The sequence below is a fragment of the Oreochromis niloticus genome, linkage group LG7 (assembly GCF_001858045.2).
Source record: "Oreochromis niloticus isolate F11D_XX linkage group LG7, O_niloticus_UMD_NMBU, whole genome shotgun sequence".
Taxonomy (NCBI): domain Eukaryota; kingdom Metazoa; phylum Chordata; class Actinopteri; order Cichliformes; family Cichlidae; genus Oreochromis; species Oreochromis niloticus.
The window spans coordinates 9,389,713-9,410,198 of record NC_031972.2 but is presented as its reverse complement, the minus strand read 5'-3'; the positions used below and the strand labels follow the sequence as shown (position 1 = coordinate 9,410,198).

The 20,486-nt window shown below is 42.8% G+C and overlaps 1 protein-coding gene, 1 long non-coding RNA gene and 1 pseudogene across 11 annotated transcripts in view; 1 reads left to right on the top strand and 2 right to left on the bottom strand.

Moving 5' to 3' along the window:
* sez6l (seizure related 6 homolog (mouse)-like) overlaps positions 1-20,486 on the bottom strand; it is a 111,614-nt gene that overhangs the window by 43,709 nt on the left and 47,419 nt on the right. For all 8 annotated transcript variants that reach the window (XM_005449465.4, XM_005449468.4, XM_005449469.4 and 5 more), the window contains exons 2-4: positions 14,934-15,380; positions 8,761-8,900; positions 2,147-2,342 (exon numbers count right to left, since the gene is read on the bottom strand). In XM_005449465.4, the coding sequence (XP_005449522.1) occupies positions 2,147-2,342; positions 8,761-8,900; positions 14,934-15,380 (783 nt within the window). The remainder of the gene's footprint in view (positions 1-2,146; positions 2,343-8,760; positions 8,901-14,933; positions 15,381-20,486) is intronic.
* On the top strand, positions 12,333-20,001 carry LOC106096901 (uncharacterized). Of its 3 annotated transcripts, XR_003220910.1 has the most exons (5): positions 12,333-12,487; positions 12,562-12,641; positions 12,719-13,329; positions 19,319-19,436; positions 19,959-20,001. It is a non-coding gene; the product is annotated as an uncharacterized LOC106096901 (long non-coding RNA). The 3 variants fall into 3 exon arrangements; XR_003220909.1 differs by lacking the exon at positions 19,959-20,001 and having other exon boundaries at positions 12,338-12,487; positions 19,319-19,690; XR_001223241.3 differs by lacking the exons at positions 19,319-19,436; positions 19,959-20,001 and having other exon boundaries at positions 12,337-12,487; positions 12,719-13,508.
* LOC112847607 (uncharacterized) lies at positions 14,514-14,632 on the bottom strand (annotated as a pseudogene).

The window sequence follows — 20,486 nt, the reverse complement described above, 5'->3', positions numbered from 1 at the left end:
TGAGTTTACTGTGGTGACAGTTTAAACAGAAAGGGAAGTGTTCACAGTAGCAAATGTTAAAAAGAGCAAATTTGACAGAGCAACAACTGCATATATTAGTTTAATAGTTCACGTGAGTTAAACAGGGAGTACCAGAACCAGACTAGCTACACATAGAGAGATACTGGCTTGTATGTGAGATATACAGCAGTAAATGTGTGTCTGTGTAAAAGGTTACATGGTAGAGTGTTAGGTCTACACCTTCAGTCTGATACAGAGCATGCCTGAGTGACGGAGAGACTTTACAGACATTGCCTGTCCAGTAGTGTCTGTTGCTGGTACATGACATAAAGGGGGAGATACATGTCATGCCAAAGACTGTTACCGGACAGAAAGTATCTTTAGAGGCTGACTCCCAATGAAGCTGCTGCTGTAACCTTCTGTTGAAGACATGTATTCTGGGAAATCTCTAATGTTGGGACGACATTCACTTTTGGAGGGGAGAGTGTGGGACTCATGTAATGGATGGACACAGATGGAAGTATTGTAATAGATATTGCCCCCCCCCCTCCATAATTTCATGCATTCTTATCATTGTTATGTTATGCATTCAGTTCTTTATTACTATTTCTGACACATACTGTGCTCACTGGCAATCCAGCTAGAATATTCTGGTCAATGATGATTCCCACGGGTGGCGCTCACGCAGGCACTGAATTGGGCAGCTTTGGGGTCCTATGTGTTCTACTGCACAGATAACCTGCAGAGTGCAGCTACGCTGAACTGAAGTGCTTGTGTTTTGTATTTGCAGTTGCGAATGAGCAAGTAAAGAGAACGATTCTGAACTCATGCACGCCTGGAAGTGTCATTTGTCCAAGTGTGCAACATATAGGGTACTCCAGGAGAGTAGAAAAGTGTCATATAAGAATTTACCATCTTCTTTTTACAGTCTATGATAGGAATTACAAGATGAGGACAAGAAAAAAAGAGTACAGACGAGTAAGAACAGAAGAAAGAATAAATGCATTTTAAAAGATTCAATGAAACAGAACTGGGGTGAAATATATCAGAAACAAGGCGTTAATGGTGCATATGATGAATTCCTTAGAATATTTACATTATTGTATAATACAAACTGTCCAATAATGTAATATAGTAGGAAACAAAAATATATATACTGTCCATGGATAACAAAAGGTCTGTAAAATGCATGTAAAAAGAGAAATGCACTATACAGAGATTTCTTAAGAAAGAGAACTGAAGATGCTGAAATTAGATATAAAAGATAAAAATAAGTTAATAAATATACTAAGATATAGTAAAAAAGAAATACTATAAGAAGCAATTAGATAATAATAGAAATAATATTAAAAGATTATGGGAAATACTGAACAGTGTTATAAAATGTAGGGCTAGACTACAGTACATAGTGTAACTTATCATTACAGATGTAAATGGTGCATGACATTCACATATCTAGCTGCAGAGCCATAACAGATGGTGCCAAGAACCAGCTAACTAAAACATCCAAGGGTGCAACATACTTTCTCATTACTGAGAACCCAGTGACTGAAGAAATCAAGCAGTCATGGGCAATTGAAAAATCCTAATTATAACAAGCCATGTAAGCTGTGTGAGACAACATTCCTTTTCTCTTTATGTTGTGTGTTTTTTTAACCTTGATAACACGTCAGCACTATTCTCCTGTCTAGCGGTAATATAAAAAGAGTAGATGGCTGTGATTATTGGAGAAAGTGGATCGTAGTACTTGGATGCTTCTTCCTTTGGAATAATTACCATATTTATTAATGGATGACACAGCACACATATACACACAGAACATACACAACAAGGGCACTCTTTATACAAACTCCCATATCCCATATAGTGTCATAATGAGATGAGAGCCAATTAATCAGGGCTCTAATCAGCTAATTAACATGACAGATTCAATCACCATGCAAACTGATTGGGTGAGATGGTTTATGATTCTGTAATTAGCATGTGTATAAAGTGTAAACAGCCCCTTAGGACCTAATGAAAGTACTATTTATTGAATTTCTATAACCTGTTAATATTAAAGCATATTCATGTTTTAGTCATGGCATAAACTGAGTTTTGTGCACTCTTTTCAGTAAGTGTGTAAATGAGTGGTGTGTAGACTTACTTTGATAGTGCAGCTGGAAGATACCCATGCTTCCCTCCAGTCCAGAGCAGTAGTAGACAGAGAGAGTGTTAGTGGGACTGCGGATCACCTGACCTTCAACAAGCAGTGTATGGTTGGCCAAGACCAGCAAAGAACCGTGTTCATCAACACCTGTGATAGACAGTTGTTCTCCATCTGAAAGGTTCACACTCTTCACCTGAAAACACATTAAAAAAATCAATGTTTAACACATCTTGTAGGAAAGCTTGAATACATACAGTATTAATGTTTAGATTGCACTCCATCAGGAAGTACTTGGTTATCTGAAATTCATTCTGCAACCAGCAACCATAGTCAAACAGAGCTCCCTTGAAGTCTCTCACAGTCTGAGTTAGCTGGTTTTTCTAACACCAGCAGTGGAAGAGTGCATCAAGATAGCCAGCAGTCCCACAGCAAGAGAAAGAGGAATGTGTAATTAATGTGATAATAAAGAGAGATGGCGGGATGTTATTAGGAAGGGAGAGAATTATGGATTCAAATGACTACTTGTATCTGACTACTTCTATCCTTCAAGCTCGGGTCCTCTACCAGAGGCCTGGGAGCTTGAGGATCCTGCCCCGAGATGTCAGATGTTATTTCTGCTGGAGCCACTTGCCTAGCTTGGGCCTCACTGCACCAAGTGCACCACTGGGACCACTATTACCTTCACCCTCCACATCTTCTCAAGCTCTTCTCTGAGCCCTTGGTACTTCTCTAGCTTCTCGTGTTCCTTCTTCTTGATGTTGCTGTGATTCAGTATTGCTACGTCTACCACAGCCATCTTCCTCTGCTTGTCTACCACTACTATGTCCGGTTGGTTAGACACCTCCATTTTGTCCATCTGTATCTGGAAGTCCCACAGGATCTTACCTTGGTCATTCTCGACCACCCTGGGGACGTCTCCCATTTTGACCTCAGGACTTCCAGGCCATACTCAGCACAGATGTTTCTGTATATTATGCCGGCCACTTTGTTGTAGCATTCCATGTATGCCTTGCCTGCTAGCATCTAGTCTTGCAGTCCCGGCTGACTGGTCTGTCTACCAGTAGCTGGTGTTTTGTGCCTCTGGTATTCTTGCCAATTCCTTTATGTGCCCTGCTCATGTATTGAGCCATGTGCCTGTTCATCTTGGCTGCTATCATGGCTGAGAGGACCTTCCATGTGGTACTGAGGCAGGTTATTGGCCGGTAGTTGGATGGGACTGGTCCCTTATGGGGGTCCTTGGGGATTAGGACACTCCAGCCATTCTGGGTGTCTCTCATCAACTAGCAGCGGGTTCGTTTGTGCTGCCAGACGCTCGTGGAATACATTCAGCTTCTTCAGCCAGTTGGCATGAATCATGTCGGGGCCTGCTGCTGTCCAACTCATCATACTGGAGACCCTTTCTTGGATGTCTGCCACTGCTATTGTTACTGGACCCTGTTCAGGGAGGTTGCTGTGGTCTGTTCTTAGACCCAGCACTGCTGTTATGGATTGTGTCCTTCTGCCATATGCTCTTCCAGTATTGCTCCGTCTCCAACCTTGGTGGTGTTGTGCTCATATTGTTCCCCTGCCACTGATAGTACACCTTTGCTGGTACTTTGGAGAACAGCTGGCTTATTATCCTGCCTTTTATCTCTCTGGTGTATCTCTTCAAGCAGCTGGCCAAGGCCAAGGACAGCTTGTTATACTTCTTAGGCACCTTCGTCACTGAACCTTTCTGTACTTAGTCTTGTAATGGTGGGGGTAGGTATTGCCCATAGTGCTGTATTCACATCATATAATAGATCTTCTGAGGGTACTTCACATAGTCTTGGTAACCGGCTATGGATCGGCTATATATCTTTCAGGTCAGTTCTTGTCGCACTCATCGATCCTTCTTCCATCACATTTGGGGCTTGGTAACCAACCTCAGATGGGGGTGTTATATCTCCCCTCTGACCTGTCGTCCAACCAGGTCGACAGGTCAGAGTGGTTAGATATGTGGTGTACCTCGTCAATGTCTACACGTGAGTGCAATCCCTTCTTCCGAATGTTGAAACACTGAGCTACTAGTTGTTTAACTAACTTTGAGCATAGCAATAAATTCGAAAATCCCTTGCTAATCACAGTTAAAACTAAATAAAGAAAAAACAACTATTTATTTTATAAAGGATTCAACTGGGAACATTATTCATTATCCACAACAATAAATAAATCTTTTAAAGACTTTTACAAAGCTTTATACTCATCACAGATTAATCCATATGATGCGGACATTGAAGAGTTTATCTAAATCTAAATGCTTCTAAATCTAAATCTAAATCTACCAAAACTAAAGGACAAACAGATTGTGTCTCTGGATTCATCTCTTTCAATATTTGAATTTCACAAAACCCTACAACATCTCTCAAACAATAAAGCCCCAGGGCTAGATGGTGGTCTATGCTAGCAACCACTTTTTTCAGAATGGTAACTCAAATTCAGAATGTTTACACATCATCTCCAAACAATAACACTGCCATCATTAGTCCACTTCTTAAACCAACGATCCCATGCTCCCATCCAGATACCACCCAATCTCAGTCATAAATGTAGGGATTAGAAAAAAATCACCCTATTCATAATACATCCTGATCAAACAGGTTTTATCAAGAGTAGATACGTATCCTTAGGCAATATTCTAACCCCCAGTTGCTCTCCGATGCATCCATCTGAGTATTAATGTTTTTGAATGTTAGTTAGGAAGCACTAAAAAGCTTACCAGAAAGTGTTTGTGTGAATGGGTGTGATTGAGTGAATGTGGCATGTTGTATCAGAATCAGAATCAGAATCAGAATACTTTATTGATCCCTAGGGGAAATTACTTTTTGTTACAGTGCTCCATTATAAACAAACATTAACAAAGACAGACAATACACTAACTAAGAATAGCACAATATATACAGGCATATATATACATAAAAGTCACTTATTAATAAATACCTGAAAAGAACATATGCAAAAAGGGTGTAGCTGTTGCAGTAAACAGTGTGTTAAGTGGATGAGTTGTACAGGGAGATGGCCACAGACAGGAATGATTTCCTGTGTCGTTCAGTGGTGCTTTTCAGTAATCTCAGTCTCTCACTGAACGTGCTCCTGCGACTGACCAGCATGTCATGGAGTGGGTGGGAGGTGTTATCCAACATTGTCTTTATCTTGGACAACATCCGCCTGTCCGACACCACCTTGAGGGAGTCCAGCTCCATCCCCACAACATTACTGGCCTTACAAATCAGTTTATCGAGTCTGTTGGCATCTGCGACCCTCAGCCTGCTCCCCCAGCATGCAACAGCATAGAGGATCGCACTGGCCACAACAGACTCATAGAAAACCCTGAGCATTTTCTGGCAGATGTTGAAGGACCTCAGTTGCCTCAAAAAATAGAGATGACTCTGGCCCTTTCTGTAAAGTGCTGTGGTGTTTTTAGCCCAGTCCAGTTTATTGTCAATGTGTACTCCAAGGTATTTATAGTCCTCCACAATGTCAACACTGACCCCCTGGATTGAAACAGGGGTCAAGTGTTTCCTGGTCTTCCTGAAGTCCACTATCAATTCCTTGGTCTTTGCCACGTTGAGCTGCAGATGATTCTGCTCACACCACGTGACAAAGGAGTCGACCACAGCCCGGTACTCTGTCTCATCATCCCTGCTGATGCATCCAACCACCGCAGAGTCATCAGAAAACTTCTGAAGATGGCAGGTCTCTGTGCAGTGGCTGAAGTCTGTGGTGTAGAGGGTGAAGAGGAAGGGGGAGAGGACAGTCCCCTGTGGTGCCCCTATGTTGCTGATTACCTTGTCAGACACACACTGTGGGAGACGTACATATTGTGGTCTTCCTGTCAGGTAATCAACAATCCAGGACACCAGAGAAGCATCCACCTGCGTCGCTGTTAACTTATCACCCAGGAGGGTCGGCCTGATGGTGTTGAAAGCACTGGAAAAGTCAAAAAACATGACCCTCACAGTGCTCGCCAGCTGGTCCAGATGGGTGTAGACACGATTGAGCAGGTAGATGATGGCGTCCTCTGTTCCGAGACGAGGCTGATAAGCAAATTGAAGGGGATCCAGATGTGGTCTGACGATGGGTCGCAGCTGGTCCAGGATGAGCCTTTCCAGGGTCTTCATGATGTGGGAGGTCAGTGCCACAGGCCTGTAATCCTGGGGGCCACTGGGACGTGGCGTCTCTGGGATAGGCACGAGGCATGATGTCTTCCACATCACTGGTACCCTCTGCAGACTCAGACTCAGCATAAACAGTTTATGAAAGACTCCACACAGCTGGGGGGCACAGGCCTTGAGGATGCGGGGACTCACTCCGTCTGGTCCAGCAGACTTGCCTGAGTGGAGTCTCCTCATTTGCATCTCAACCTGGTATTGAGTGAAGGTGATGGGTGGGGGAGGGGTGTCAGGAATCTCACAGGAGGCAACAGCGCCATGTGAAGAGAGAGGCTGGCACAATGGTGTGGCTCTGGATTCTGGATGGAAAGATGTCTTTCATCCTGTTTTCCTTCTTTCACCCCAACCGGTCGCAGCAGATGGCCGCCCCTCCCTGAGCCTGGTTCTGCCGGAGGTTTCTTCCTGTTAAAAGGGAGTTTTTCCTTCCCACTGTCGCCAAAGTGCTTGCTCATAGGGGGTCATATGATTGTTGGGTTTTTCTCTGTATTTATTATTGTGCAATCTACTGTACAATATAAAGCGCCTTGAGGTGACTTTTGTTGTGATTTGGCGCTATATAAATAAAATTGAATTGAATTGAATTCCAGGCTGACTACAGGTGAGGTTGTGGGGGTGTGAGCAGACACTGTAGTGTCAAATCTATTGAAAAACAGATTCAACTCATTAGCTCTATTCTCACCTCCCTCAGCTCCCCTGCTGTTGGTTGGCCTGAATCCAGTGATGGTCTTCATGCCCCTCCACACCTCTCTCATGCTGTTCTGCTGGAGTTTCCACTCCAGCTTCCTCCTGTAATTGTCTTTAGCCTCTCTGATCTTGTCCTTTAGTAACACCTGGACCTTCCTCACCTCCTCTTTATTACCCCCTCTGAAAGCCCTCTTCTTGTCATTGAGGAGGGCTTTGATGTCCTTAGTCACCCACGGCTTGTTATTTGGGTAACAATGAACAGTCTGAGCTGGAACAATGGAGTCGGTGCAGAAAGTTATGTAGTCTGTGATACACTCAGTAAGCCCATTGATGTCCTTGGCGTGAGGCTCACAGAGTGTTTCCCAGTCGGTCACCTCGAAACAGCCCTGTACTTCCGCTAAGGCCTCCTCTGACCACCTCCTAATGCTCCTCGTGGTCACAGGTTCCCTCCTCACAATTGGCACATAGCGTGGGGTGAGGTGAATCAGGTTATGATCTGACCTACCAAGTGGGGGGAGGGAGGAGGAGCTGTATGCATCCTTGACATTAGCATACAGAAGGTCTAAAATTTTCTCTCCCCTGGTGGGACAGTCCACATATTGTCTGAATGTTGGTTGTGTATTGTCCAGTGATACATGGTTGAAGTCACCCGAGATCACAATAAAGGCACTCGGGTGCTGAATCTGTAACCGGGCTATGGCAGAGTGGATAGTGTCACATGCAGCTGTGGGGTTAGCAGAGGGAGGAACATAAACAGCCACCAAGATGACATGAGAGAATTCCCTGGGTAAATAATACGGCCTGAGTCCTAGAGCAAATAGTTCAATGTCCGGGCAACAAATCCTTTCTTTGATTGTTATGTTGGCAGGGTTACACCACCGGTTGTTAACTAAAACAGCAAGCCCACCTCCTTTCCGCTTACCGCTAGCGATGCTGTCCCTGTCCGCCTGAACAGTGTGGAAGCCTTCCACGGAAGCATTCTCGTCAGGAATGTCCTGGTGCATCCATGATTCAGTGAAACACATCAGACTACACTCTCGGTATTCCCTCTGACTCCGTACCAGTGCTGAGAGCTCGTCGATTTTATTCGATAAGGATCGCACATTTCCCATTACGATAGACGGCAGACATGGTTTATACCTCCTCCTTGCTTCGAGCCTCCGCTGTCTCACCGTCTCCTTCTTTCTTCTCTTCTGTCCTTGACCTCTGCATCCCCGATGTGTTTTTCTCCAAATTTCAGCTGGTACTTCTGCGGGTCTGGCCAGCCCCCAACACCCCCACCGTTGGCTGTTGGAGCTCCGTCCAGGGCCTCCCTCTTCCCCCAGGGCATGGTTGCCATTGGGACATGTGGCCTCAGATCTTCAGCTCTTTTGGATGCAGTGTTTGGTTGGGGTCCCCTGGGTCTTTGCCTATCTGCCTCTGACGCTAACTTTTGTGCATACTAACATAAAATATCTTTGAGTTCTGAACTAAAGAAGTGACATAATATATAAAGAAAACATTTAAAACATTTAAAAGCATAAAAATATTTGAGGGTCATATAGAAATGAACAGCATTACCATTAGCTGTTACTAGGAGGCAGAGTTTAACTTGGGTTAAGCCACAACTACAAAACACAGCAGCATGCCTTTACAAAATACTGTTCAGTAAGATAACCAGCAACCCAGCGAAGAGTCATTATGCTATAAATGCAGTTGGGCTGTGTGTGATGTCATTGACATGTTGCTGATGTGTACCTGCAGCTCGACTCCATAGCCAGTGTACACAGTCACAGTGTAGGTACAGCGTAGGAAGGTACCGTCTGGAAGAGGAGGGTCATCAGAGGAGTCAATGTATCCTTCTGGATCAGTAAAAATCACCATGCAGCTGGATGCAGCTGGAGGGAAAACACAGGCATTTATATTGCATTGGCTTTTATTTATTTTTTATTCTATCCTACCCTGTAATCCGTTTACTGTGAGCCTGACTGGAAAGTCACTGGAAGCCCTACTGCATATAATTAATGATGGAAGTTACAAGGATCTAAACTGCTACACTGAAGAAAAAGTGGGCAGTGAAGACTCGTAAGCTGTGAACACTGACTTGATATAAATAATCATGTTCTCTATTCCTCTAAAGATTTTAAAAGGCCTGTGGTGTTAATGATTAAATATCCTGTTTTAAAAGGCATAATGTGACTAATTAACTGATTAACTATAATTTTGTTGTTTTGAAGAATAATATTTAATAACAACAGTTATTAAAATACCAACAATATTAATTGTATGAAGCTAAATAAACATCAAAATAAAAATTTATAATAATCTTTGTACATTCACTTTAGAAACATTGTCATGGTAACAAGCGCATATGTGCAGAAATCTCAGTTGAGTTTATCAGTACCCTGTTACTTGTTAGCAGGGTACTAAAGCTGATTGGAATTCAAATGGTGATTTTTTTTTCACAAATTCATTTTTTAAATTAAATAGGTGAATTAATTCTGATCTGATGACAGACCCAATTCAGAAGTTGTTATATTTCATCGCATGAAAAATATGAATGGTTATGTAAAAGTAGTATTGGCAAAACATTCTTGAGGCATTAAAATACAATTTCTTTATTTAAAATTTTGATATGGCAGCTGGCAGAGACAGTTTTGCATTAACAATTTAAAAATAGTTTAGTAGCAACATTATATTAAGTGTTTGAGTGTAAACAGTCAACATGCAACAACGATGGGGCATGAACATAGGCTGAATAGGAAGGCAAACATGTCAGCTATCTAAGATGTACTGTTTTACTAATTTTAATTTAACATGCTAGCATAGCATTGGTTACTGCATACACTGCATCCAATAATTAAAGATATGTGTTTAAAAGAAATGAAACTGGTTAAACCAGCAATATGTGGAAGGTTTTTGCAGAGTGGAGATGAACAGTAGCTGCTGACAGACCAAAGCGTGTTGTTCCTAGAGTATTTAAAAGTAGAATGGGAGACAGAGCCTTCAGCTTCAGGCCCCTCTTCTGTATAACCAGCTTCTAATTTGGATTTGCCAGACAGATACTAGCTCTACTTTAAAGTTTAGGTTTAAAACTTTCCTTCTTGCTAAAGAAGACCCTGAGCCTTGTTCTGCATAAGGTTTCTTCCTGTCAAAAGGGAATTTTCCCACTGTCACCAAAGTGCTTGGGTCATATAATTGTTTCTCTGCTGTATTAATGTAGGCTCTATCGTACCATATAAAGTTTCTTATTGTTATGATTTGGCACTGTATAAATGAAATTGAATTGAATTGAATTAAAGCAGCAGAAATATCATGGTCTATAGTCACGTACAGAAGGTTGCAACAATTCATCATGGGCATGAATGTTGTTGTCATTTTGGGACTTTAATGATTTCTTTGAATTCATACTCAATCACCCAGGTAAGGAAATTGATTCTGTTCATCTGGACATGTGTTTCCAGTGGAAGAAACGTTTTGTCACTCATTCAGGGGGCTTGAGCCATCCATCTTCAGTCTCAGCTGACTGTAGGTTTCACTAGGTGAATGACACCTGGATGAAAATTAAATCTCAGGATGTACTACAATTCCCTGATCACATTAACTCTTGGATGAACACATCAAGTTCAGATGAACAGAATAAACTTTTGGGGATTTTTTTGAAGTGTGTTTTTCAGGCTAGAATGATTGTACAGCATACATCTGTAATCAGTTTTAAAAAAAAATTGGGTGGAAAAGTTTGAATTAAGTTTTGTTTTCTCTAATCCACACAGGGTCAGAAGTATACATAGACCCTAAAATATATACATCCCCACTGATGTTTAGTCAATTATTCCTTAGCAAATTCAGAAGCTTTTGGGAGGCATCAACAACCTTCTGACATAATTCTGGTTGGATATTTGACCACTGATCTTGGCAGAATTGATAGAGTTTATTTAAATTGTTTGGTTACCTGGCAGTGACCCATAGGTCAGAAGATTTCAATAAGGTTGAGGTCAGGGCTTTGGGAAGGCCATTCCCTAAGCCTAATGTTAGCCTACATTATCCATTCTGAAACCAGTTTTGATGTGTGTTTGTAATCAAATTTCTAATAATGTCCTGCTAGAACACCCAATTGTGTCCAAGTTTTACTCATTTAGCTGGTGATTTGAGCTGAAGTTGAGGTTAACTGCGGTGAAATGAAGTCCTCCTCCTTCATTATTCACTCACATTATTCACGTCCACTTTGTGCAATGTACCAGTGCAATGCACCTTGGGCAGCAAAACAGCCCCAGAGCATGAACCTACCACCACCATGTTTGACATGGTCGGTGTTCTTAGGTTTGAAAGTCTCACCCTAACTCCTTCAAACATACCTCTTGTCATTATGGCCAAATCTTGCCATCAAACTTTTCTCCAGAAGGCATTCGGCTTTTTCATATGTGCAACTGCAAAGTTGTTGAGCTTGAAGTTATTGATTTTGAAGCAGAAGCTTCATTGCTGGTCAGCACACTCTTAGTCTGTGGCAATTTAAAACTCATTTCGTCATCGACATTTACACTGGTATTTGAGCAGTTTCCAGTTCATGGCAGGCTTGAGCCTTGGTGATTGCTGGGTTGTTCCTTAATATCCTAACCAGTTTCCTCCCTCTCATCTGAGGATGACTGTTTGGGTCTTCTTCCAGACCTTGGCAAAGAAGGTAATAGTCCTGCCTTTGTCAAGGTAAAATACATTGTAGACCCCAACTCAATGATTTAAGTCAATGTATTTATATATTTGAGCCTGTATGTATAAACTTTTGACCCTGTGTAGATTAGAGAAAATTCTAACTAAATTCAAACTTGTGCAGCAAAATCTTGTTTTTAAGTAATTTAATGTGTATGTTGTACAATTATTCTGGTATAGAGAAAGAATCTTTCAAACAACTTATTAAATGCCCCAAATTATCATGATATTCATGATATGATTAGTAGACATAAACCTCTGACCACTGCTGTATGCTGCTTTTTGGGCTAATGCTAGGCTGGACTAGTCCAAAGTAGAGAACCACAAAAAGATACTTCCTGCGGGAACATAAAAAAGAAAATTTTACATGAAAACATTTGATTGCTATTTGTTTGACTTAATTATGGCAGCCTACTAAAGCTTTTGATAAAATTGCCATGTACACTGTGTTGCAGGCAGAGGTAGGGCCCAAATGCAGGACTCAGACATGAAAGGGATAAACTAAGTGTAGTCGGATGGGCTACTCGCCTTTCTTTTTCTCTCTTTCTCGCTCGCTCTACCACCCTCGCTCTCTTTCCGCTGCACTCGCTCTTTGTATCATGTGATTGGGTTTATTATTAACCCACCTGCATATTGATTACAGGGTGGTGTTTATCTGTATAAAGGGAAGCCGTTTTTTTTTTTGTTGGATCATTCCTCCCGAGCTTCTGGTGCGACACAGCAGTAAATGCTGGGCTATTGGTTAATTTACCGATACGATCGGATCGTGTGATTGCTACAGGTAGGCCTCCTTTTGACCTCTGATTTCTCTCAAAAGTCAGTAACTGGTAGTCATATTTCTGCGGCCCGCTACAGCGCGGCTGTTTCTCTATTCTTTACTCCAGAGACGCGTTTGAGTTGCGTCCACCGTGCAGTATAGCGCCTCCAGTCTTGGGGTAAGCCGCTCATATTATAGCTGCTAGTATTTGTAAATTAGAGAAGATTAAGGTTATCTTTGCCCTTGTGTTTGTAGGGTTTGATTGCTGCCGCACCCTCTCAGGGACCAACTGCCTGATTTTAAGCGAAGAGTCGAGACGCCTGCCTACCTGCTGTCTTGTCTTGCCTTGTTTTATCTTGTGTTCCGATCTGTTGGCTGTCCAGTTTTGTTCTAGCTGCTTTGCCTCGCCTCGCCCCTGGGGGCTTTGGGTCTCACTCTAAGCCCCTTTTGGACTATCGTTTCACTCCAGCTTTCGCGGCTGGTCGGGGCCATCCTCAGCTGCATATTGGGCTGGTGCTACAAAACTGGTACTACCTCTCCCTTTTCTCCCAGTTGTGGAGAACTGCGCGAGACTGAGTGGGGCTACGGACAATCGGAACCAGCACCAGCTGTGGGCTGGCTCGCAGAGTACAAGTATTTCCAATCTGTGCTCTGTGGTGTGTATGTGGGTGTGTTTTATTGCAGATCTCCGTTTTTCTTTTAATTTCTTTTTTTAGTATATAGAGAGCCTGTTTATGTCCCATGTTTTTATCCTTTTAATGTGTATGTCTTGTGCTTTTATTTCAGCGGACTGAGGATCTACCAGCGGCCGTGGGACCTTAGGTGGCGGGTCGTTTTCCACACTTCTTTTTGTTGTACAGCACCAGGTGAATAGACTATAATGGGTTTTTTTGTGTGGTTTTCTTTTGGTCCACCGCTGCTGGTAAGTCCCAGTTGTATGTTTATTTTTATTGTAATTTGGGACACCGTTTTAGACATTCAGTGCGCTGTCATTGTTGTTTTGTTTTTATTTTACATTAATAAATAAAATTGTGTTAATATTTGAGCCGGCCTCAGTGTGCATCCCCGAACCTTTGTAAACGTTGTTGTTTTAATTACATTTCATTTCTAAATTTCATATTTCCTGGGGGCTAGAATTCCCCCCCAGGTGGCGTTGTCATTTTATTTCTTTTATAACCCTGCCGACCACTTGGTCACATAAGGTAGGCAGCTTTATTAGCTGTAACAAAAATACTCTTAGCACAAAAATACAAGAATGCAAAAACTAGAAACTAGGAACTGGGAACTAAGTTACAAACAACTAGGAATTAATAACCAGGAAGTTACGAGGGAAACTAGGGAAACATGGCACACAAGGAAATACACAGCAAATCGGGACAACACGACAACGAGCAGCGAAAGACTGAGTACTTAAATACACACGCAGGATAACGAGAGGATGGGCAACAGTTGGGAACACAGGAGGAACAGATCAGACATAACAAGACAGGAGAAGCAAAACTGAACACAGAATGAGAGAATGTCAAAATTAAACATGAAGTACGATAATCAAGGAGACCAAGACTAAGACACGTGGGCTTGACACTGAGACTGAGGAAGAAGCAGACATAGGAACATAACTGACTGGGGAGAAGGAAAGGGAACACCGAACACGGAGACAAGAGTTAAACAAACATGAAGACAAGGCTGAAAAAACATGGAACGTGGAACATAGGGGAGGCATGGAAACAGAACTGAAAGACCAGAAATTATATAACACAAAGCAGAAAAACAACTAAAAGAACCAGAACAAATAGTAAATTGAATAGTTCTTATATAGTGCTTTTCTACTCTATCTGAGCACTCTAAGTGCTTTAGACAACTTGCCTCATTCACCCATTTACACAAGCACTTTATTTCTGTGCTCTTTCTCTCTAACATTCACACGCAACATGGGGTTAGTATCTTGCCCAAGGGTACTTGGCATGCAGACTGGAGCAGAAGGGGATTGAATAACCAACCTTCCAATTAGTTTATGACCTGCTTTCCCACCTGAGCTACGGCCACCCCAATCTTACAGCACCTGGTATTCCCAGGCGATCTCCCATCCAAGTACTATCCAAGCCCGACTTTGCTTAGCTTCCAAGATCAGATGAGATCAGACATGCTCAGGGTGGTATGGCCATAAGCTGTGTCTAATAAACACTAAATCTTAGAATATCACTTAAACCAGAATCAAACTGTACAAATACATAAACACTGGGTCACAGACCCAGGACCATGACAAAAAGTACTTTCCTGTAACTGATTTGCTCATGCATTAGAGGTGCTTTTGGAATTTCCAGGATAGAACAGGAAGAATAACTACAGCAAAGTAAATCTGGTGTCTCGCTGCATATGGGCATATGAATACTGTTGTTTTTTCAAATTGAAAAAAAAAATAGCCTAACAAATATTTGATTTAGTTAAAGTTTTAACTATTTTTAAATACCTGCTGAAGTTGATTCTATCTCTGCGTCAAGGTCTGGCATCATGCTCACAGTGGTGATCTCAGCCTCCTGCTCAGGGGTGTGCCTCTCTGTGTGAGGCATCCGAGAATGTGCATCTGTAGGAAGTGGCTGAGAAGTACTGCTGCCTTGCCCTGATGCTGCAGTTGATGCGGGGGACTTTACCCGCTTCGGTAATCCCCTGCTTTGATGCTCCGGGGTATGATTGATGGAAAGTCCTCTGCCCAAAAGAGGGAGCAGGTTCTGGGGCAGAGCAGAAGGGAGGATGCCCCCTTTCTGGGAAACCAGTTGTCCTTTTTGAGCCAGCACTGATTGTTGCAAACCACCAGTCACGGCACTGGAGTGTTTTTCTTTGGGGCTGCCTTGCTTTGTGCTCCTTGATGGCAATACTGGAGACCTGGCAGAGGGCATGATCGTGGAGACTTCTTTATCTGAAAAGCATGGAAAATAAGGGATTAATCATTTGAAATGGCAAAGCAGTTGAGAAATTTTTTTTATAAAGTGTTGGGAGTATGGCTCTCGGTGGTTCTGTCACTGTTCTGCTGGTCTTATCAGGAGTGGAGTTATCTGGTCGGCACAGCTAGTCCCAGTTAAGCTCTTCCATTCACAACATAATGAGCATGCACACATACACATATGTACACACTCTCACTCTCTCTCTCTCATTTTCACATCTTAGTGAGGACATCAAACTGGCATAAGGCTTTTCTTAGCCACTTATCTTAATCCTAACCATTAGAAATGAATGCCTAATCCTAACCCTTACCCCTAATCTAAGCATAACCTAATTGTAACCCTAACCCCACGACCATATTTTGAGCCTAGAGTAGTATAGAGGCATGTTAATTTTGGGTCCTCACAAAGATGTTTAAACAAGTACACACACACACACATATACATTGTAGTAGACAAGGAGGTTAAGCATGACAGGATCTCAGCAAAAAAGAGAAGGATAAAAAAAAGAAAAAATGCAAACCGCTCTGCCATGCATGCTAAAATACCATCTCCAGCAGCTTAGTTCAAAAACAGCAAACACCAGCATTTACACATACATCCTCCAACTCCTGCCACTAACACTCTGCAGTCAACCCTCAATAAGCAGCCATTCAGTCCAGCCTAAAAAGTGCTCATGATGCAGCCTCAACATGATTAAATAATTTGTGTGTCATTTACATACTCCTCAAGCAGGAGAGGAACTAACAGAGCACAGCTGCTCTCATTTTTATCAAAAGGAAATAAATCAGTGAAAACATCCTCTCTGTGTTGTCAACACTCTGAGGGCTTTCTTCTCATTTTGCCTTTTTCCATCTTGAGACAGAAAATAAAAAGTCTTTTTGTAAGAGAAAAAAATTGTTCTAGATGTACCTGCATTATTCTCAACTTGTCACACCATCATCATCAAGAAATTCATTTCAACTTTCACAGCTTGTGATTACTTAGGCAGCTACACATCAGTAGCTGTCAATACAAGCACTCATATACACACACACACACACACACACACACCCTCGTATTCATATCTTATTGAGGACATCCAACTGATTTAATGCTTTCTCTAGCCGCCTTCAAAAATGAATGCACTCATCCTAAACCTCACCATAACCTAATTGTAACCCTGACACTAAAACCACATTTTTAGCCTCAAAAATGCCTTCAAATTTGCGGGGACGGGCATTTTGTCCCCATAGGTGACTGTTAATCCCCTAGTATAATTAGTATATTAGTATACTAATATACTAATTAGTATTAGTATAATAAGTATAATAGTATGCCAATTTTCTGTCCTCACAAAGATGTCTAAACATGTACACACACATTTAGCTGAATTCTTTGCGGGCTACATTAGTTTTCTAAAGATGCTGAAAACTTTTGCTCCTGATACGGATCTGCTGTATTAGTGTGCTTTTGATTTTTTTTAAGTTCTTTAAGTGATATTTTTAGACAAAATTATGCTTATTATAGTGATCCAGAAGCCAAACATATACAAAAATAGTATCACTTCTTTCTGGATTAAGTTCTGGGTCACCTAGGCTGTCTAAAATTAGTGGAAGTTACCTGTTACCCCCTAAACTTAAACCTATCTCTTCTTAGGTTTTCTACATCCTTTCACAATGTTATAGTTAGTTAGTGACAAAATATTGTCACTTTATGATCTCAGAATTGATTAATTCTGATTAATTCTGATGAATTTATCAATATCATCATTATGTCCAGATGCATCTTTTCACCAACTGCAGGATCCTTGTAGGAAGAATATAGACATATTTATTAGATAGAACTTTGAACCACCACAGAAGCTCAACCTGTCAAGTCCCATCAGAAGCTGAAATACAATTAATGATGCAGTGACCAAAAATAACCAGCTTCATCCTGCAGTCTTTTGTTGGAGGGGTTTGTGTGTCCCAGGGATCCCAGGGGCTATGTTATTGGGGGCTGTTGCCCTCTGGTAGGGGAAAATTGGTTCTGGGTGAGGGACCAGAGAAAGAGCGATTCAAAAATCCCTTTAAAAAGAAGATCCAGGGAACAGTACACCCTGCCTGGGCTAGGGTTACCATGGCACAGCCCAGAAATGGGACATGGGCCCACTCTCCTGTAGGCCCACCACTGCAGGAGGCGCCGTTGGGGTCGGGTGCAGTGTGTGCTGGGCGGCTGCCAGGGGTGGAGAGCCTGGCAGCCCAATCCCCGGCCACCAAGCATAGTGACTAGGACATGGAACGTCACCTCTCTGTTGGGGAAGGAGCCTGAGGTAGTGCGTGAGGTCAAGAGGTACCAGCTAGATATAGTTGGGCTAACCTCAATGTACGGCTTGGGCTCTGGAATTAGTTTCCTGGAGAGGGGCTGGGCTCTGTCTAAGTGTGGAGTTGCCCTTGATGTGTATTTTAGTATCCCCTCAGATTGCTGTCTGTGCATTGGGGTTTTCCTCGGTGGACAAGAGGGTTTGTTCTCTGTGCCTTTGGGTCGGGAACGGGTCCTGACTGTTGTCTGCGCCTAAGTGCCGAACGGCAGTTCAGAGTACCCAGCCTTCTTGGGGTGCTTGAGGGTGCTCCACCTGGGGACTCTGTCATCTTACTGGGTTCGACTGGACCATGTTCAGCACCTCCATTGCTGAACCTGCTGCCCTGAGCTGGGGCTGCAAGATGGTAGGTGCCTGTTGTTGTGGTAACCCCGAAACCAGATGGTGGATCCCAGAGGTGAAGGGAACCATTAGGTCTCCTACGAGAAGGTCTCCTATCGGGCTTGGTTAGCCTGCGGGACTCCAGAGGTAGCTGATATGTACTGACAGGCCAAAGGGAATGCGGCTGGGGCAGTGGCTGAAGCAAAAACTTAGGTGTGGGAGGAGTTCGGAGAGGCTAAGGAAAAAGACTTCAGGACTGCCTAGAAGAGATTCTGGCAAACCATCAGGTGACTCAGGAGGGGAAAGCGGTGCTCTACCTACACTGTGTATAGTGCAAGTGGAGCACTGCTCACTTCAACTGACGATATTGTTGGGTGGTGGAACAAATACTTTGACCTCCTTAATCTCACCCACTGACACATGTTCCATAGAGGAAGCAGAGTCTGGGGGAAAAGTCTGGGGGTGAGGTCACTGAGGCAGTTAAACAATTCCTTAGTGTCAGGGCCCCTGGGGTGGATGAGGTTCACCCTGAGTTTCTGAAGGCTCTGGATGTTTTAGGCTGTCTTGGTTGACATGCCTCTGCAATGTTGAGTGGAGATCAGGGGCAGATGGATTGGTGTTGTGGCTGGAGTAATGCGAACGCTGTACCGCCCCGTCGTGGTGAAGACAGAGCTGAGCGCAAAAGCAAAGCTTTCCATTTACCAGTCGATCTACGTCCTCAATAGGGATGGGAATCCCAGTAGTCCAATACCTTGGAATTGTTAGTCTGCCTCCCTATCAATCTCACTTATCGGTTCTTGCCCTCGAGCTACGATCACATGATTTCAGTTTGTGTGTCAGAGGAGGAAAATAGTGGTGAAGTTTACCGCGTGGCTATGGACATTACTTTTTTTATTGCACAAAAGGATGCGAGCTCAATGGTAAAGTGGAGACTGCTCCAGGACAGAAACAACTGCATTATACTGTTAACACAACTTCAACTCTTTGCAAGCACCTGCACAGACTAGCTAGCCAAGAACCCAGAGCTGTCAGGGACTAGGTGCTAGGGGGCTGGCCACACCAGAAGACCATGCCACGCACCTGCTACTGATGAGGCTCGTCGGCGGAGCTATTTAAGTGGATGATGGCAGTTCCACCGACGCTGGATAATTGAGTTTAGACTCCAAGTTAGTGTGTGTAGTATAATGATGTGCAGATAGTGTATGCCTGCTGGAGTAAGTGTTCTTACGGCTGCCTCTGTTGTGATTTCCCCAGGAGGACAGTGGAGCACAGGAGAACAGCGAGCACAGGGAGTGCAGAGACACAGGAGTGGAGAGCACGAGCACAGACGTTCTGGGTGAAGACACGACACAGGAGTTGAGGGAGCTCCCGGGTATTAATTGTGTTGTTGTTATTTACTCCACTGTAAATAAAGCGCACTGTTCATTGCAAGAGTCCTGCGTTTGGGTCCTCCCTCCCCACTTCCCCACGGTCTGCCACAAGAGTAATATTAAAGCTCAGTAAATGCTGACCCCAGCAAACAGACACCTGTTCATGTTTCTAAAGTAGAATCATTGTGGCGATTACTTTAAAGTCTTTTGTGCAGGTTTCCTTCTTTGATTTGTGTTTTCAGCTTTGTGTTCAGAACCAAATACTAAAAGAAAGATCATGTGTGTCCTCATTACGATAGGGATTTGTGTTGGTGTGTAGGGCTGTAGCCTGTAGGTTTATATTGTTAATTGGCAATTATGAGGCAGTGTCTTTTATATTATTTTACAGAGCAACATGAAAATAACGTAATGAGTAGGATAATCATTGTCTTTCTCCTGGAAAGACAATGATTCTATCTCTATGTGTTAATAGACCTCTCTGCATCGAATCATATCTGTTATTAATCTCTGTCTCTCTTCCACAGCATGTCTTTATCCTGTTTTCCTTCTTCACCCCAACCGGTCGCAGCAGATGGCCGCCCCTCCCTGAGCCTGGTTCTGCCGGAGGTTTCTTCCTGTTAAAAGGGAGTTTTTCCTTCCCACTGTCGCCAAAGTGCTTGCTCATAGGGGGTCATATGATTGTTGGGCTTTTCTCTGTATTTATTATTGTGCTATCTACTGTACAATATAAAGCGCCTTGAGGCGACTTTTGTTGTGATTTGGCGCTATATAAATAAAATTGAATTGAATTGAATTGAATTGGATGTAATTAAGTAATGTACTGCATTAGTTTTAAGAAATATTTTCTGTGCAATATGTGTAATAACTTTTTCACTTTAGTTTTTTTTTAGTTATGACACCAACACTGATCACAGCAAGGAGGGGAAATACCTCCAACATGCACAAACATTTGACCACTCAGCATGTAATTATTTTGCATGAATTTAATGTGTTTGATATGCTGCTTAGAGATGATGGTGACTCTCAAAATAGAGGCATTGAGAATCAATAAG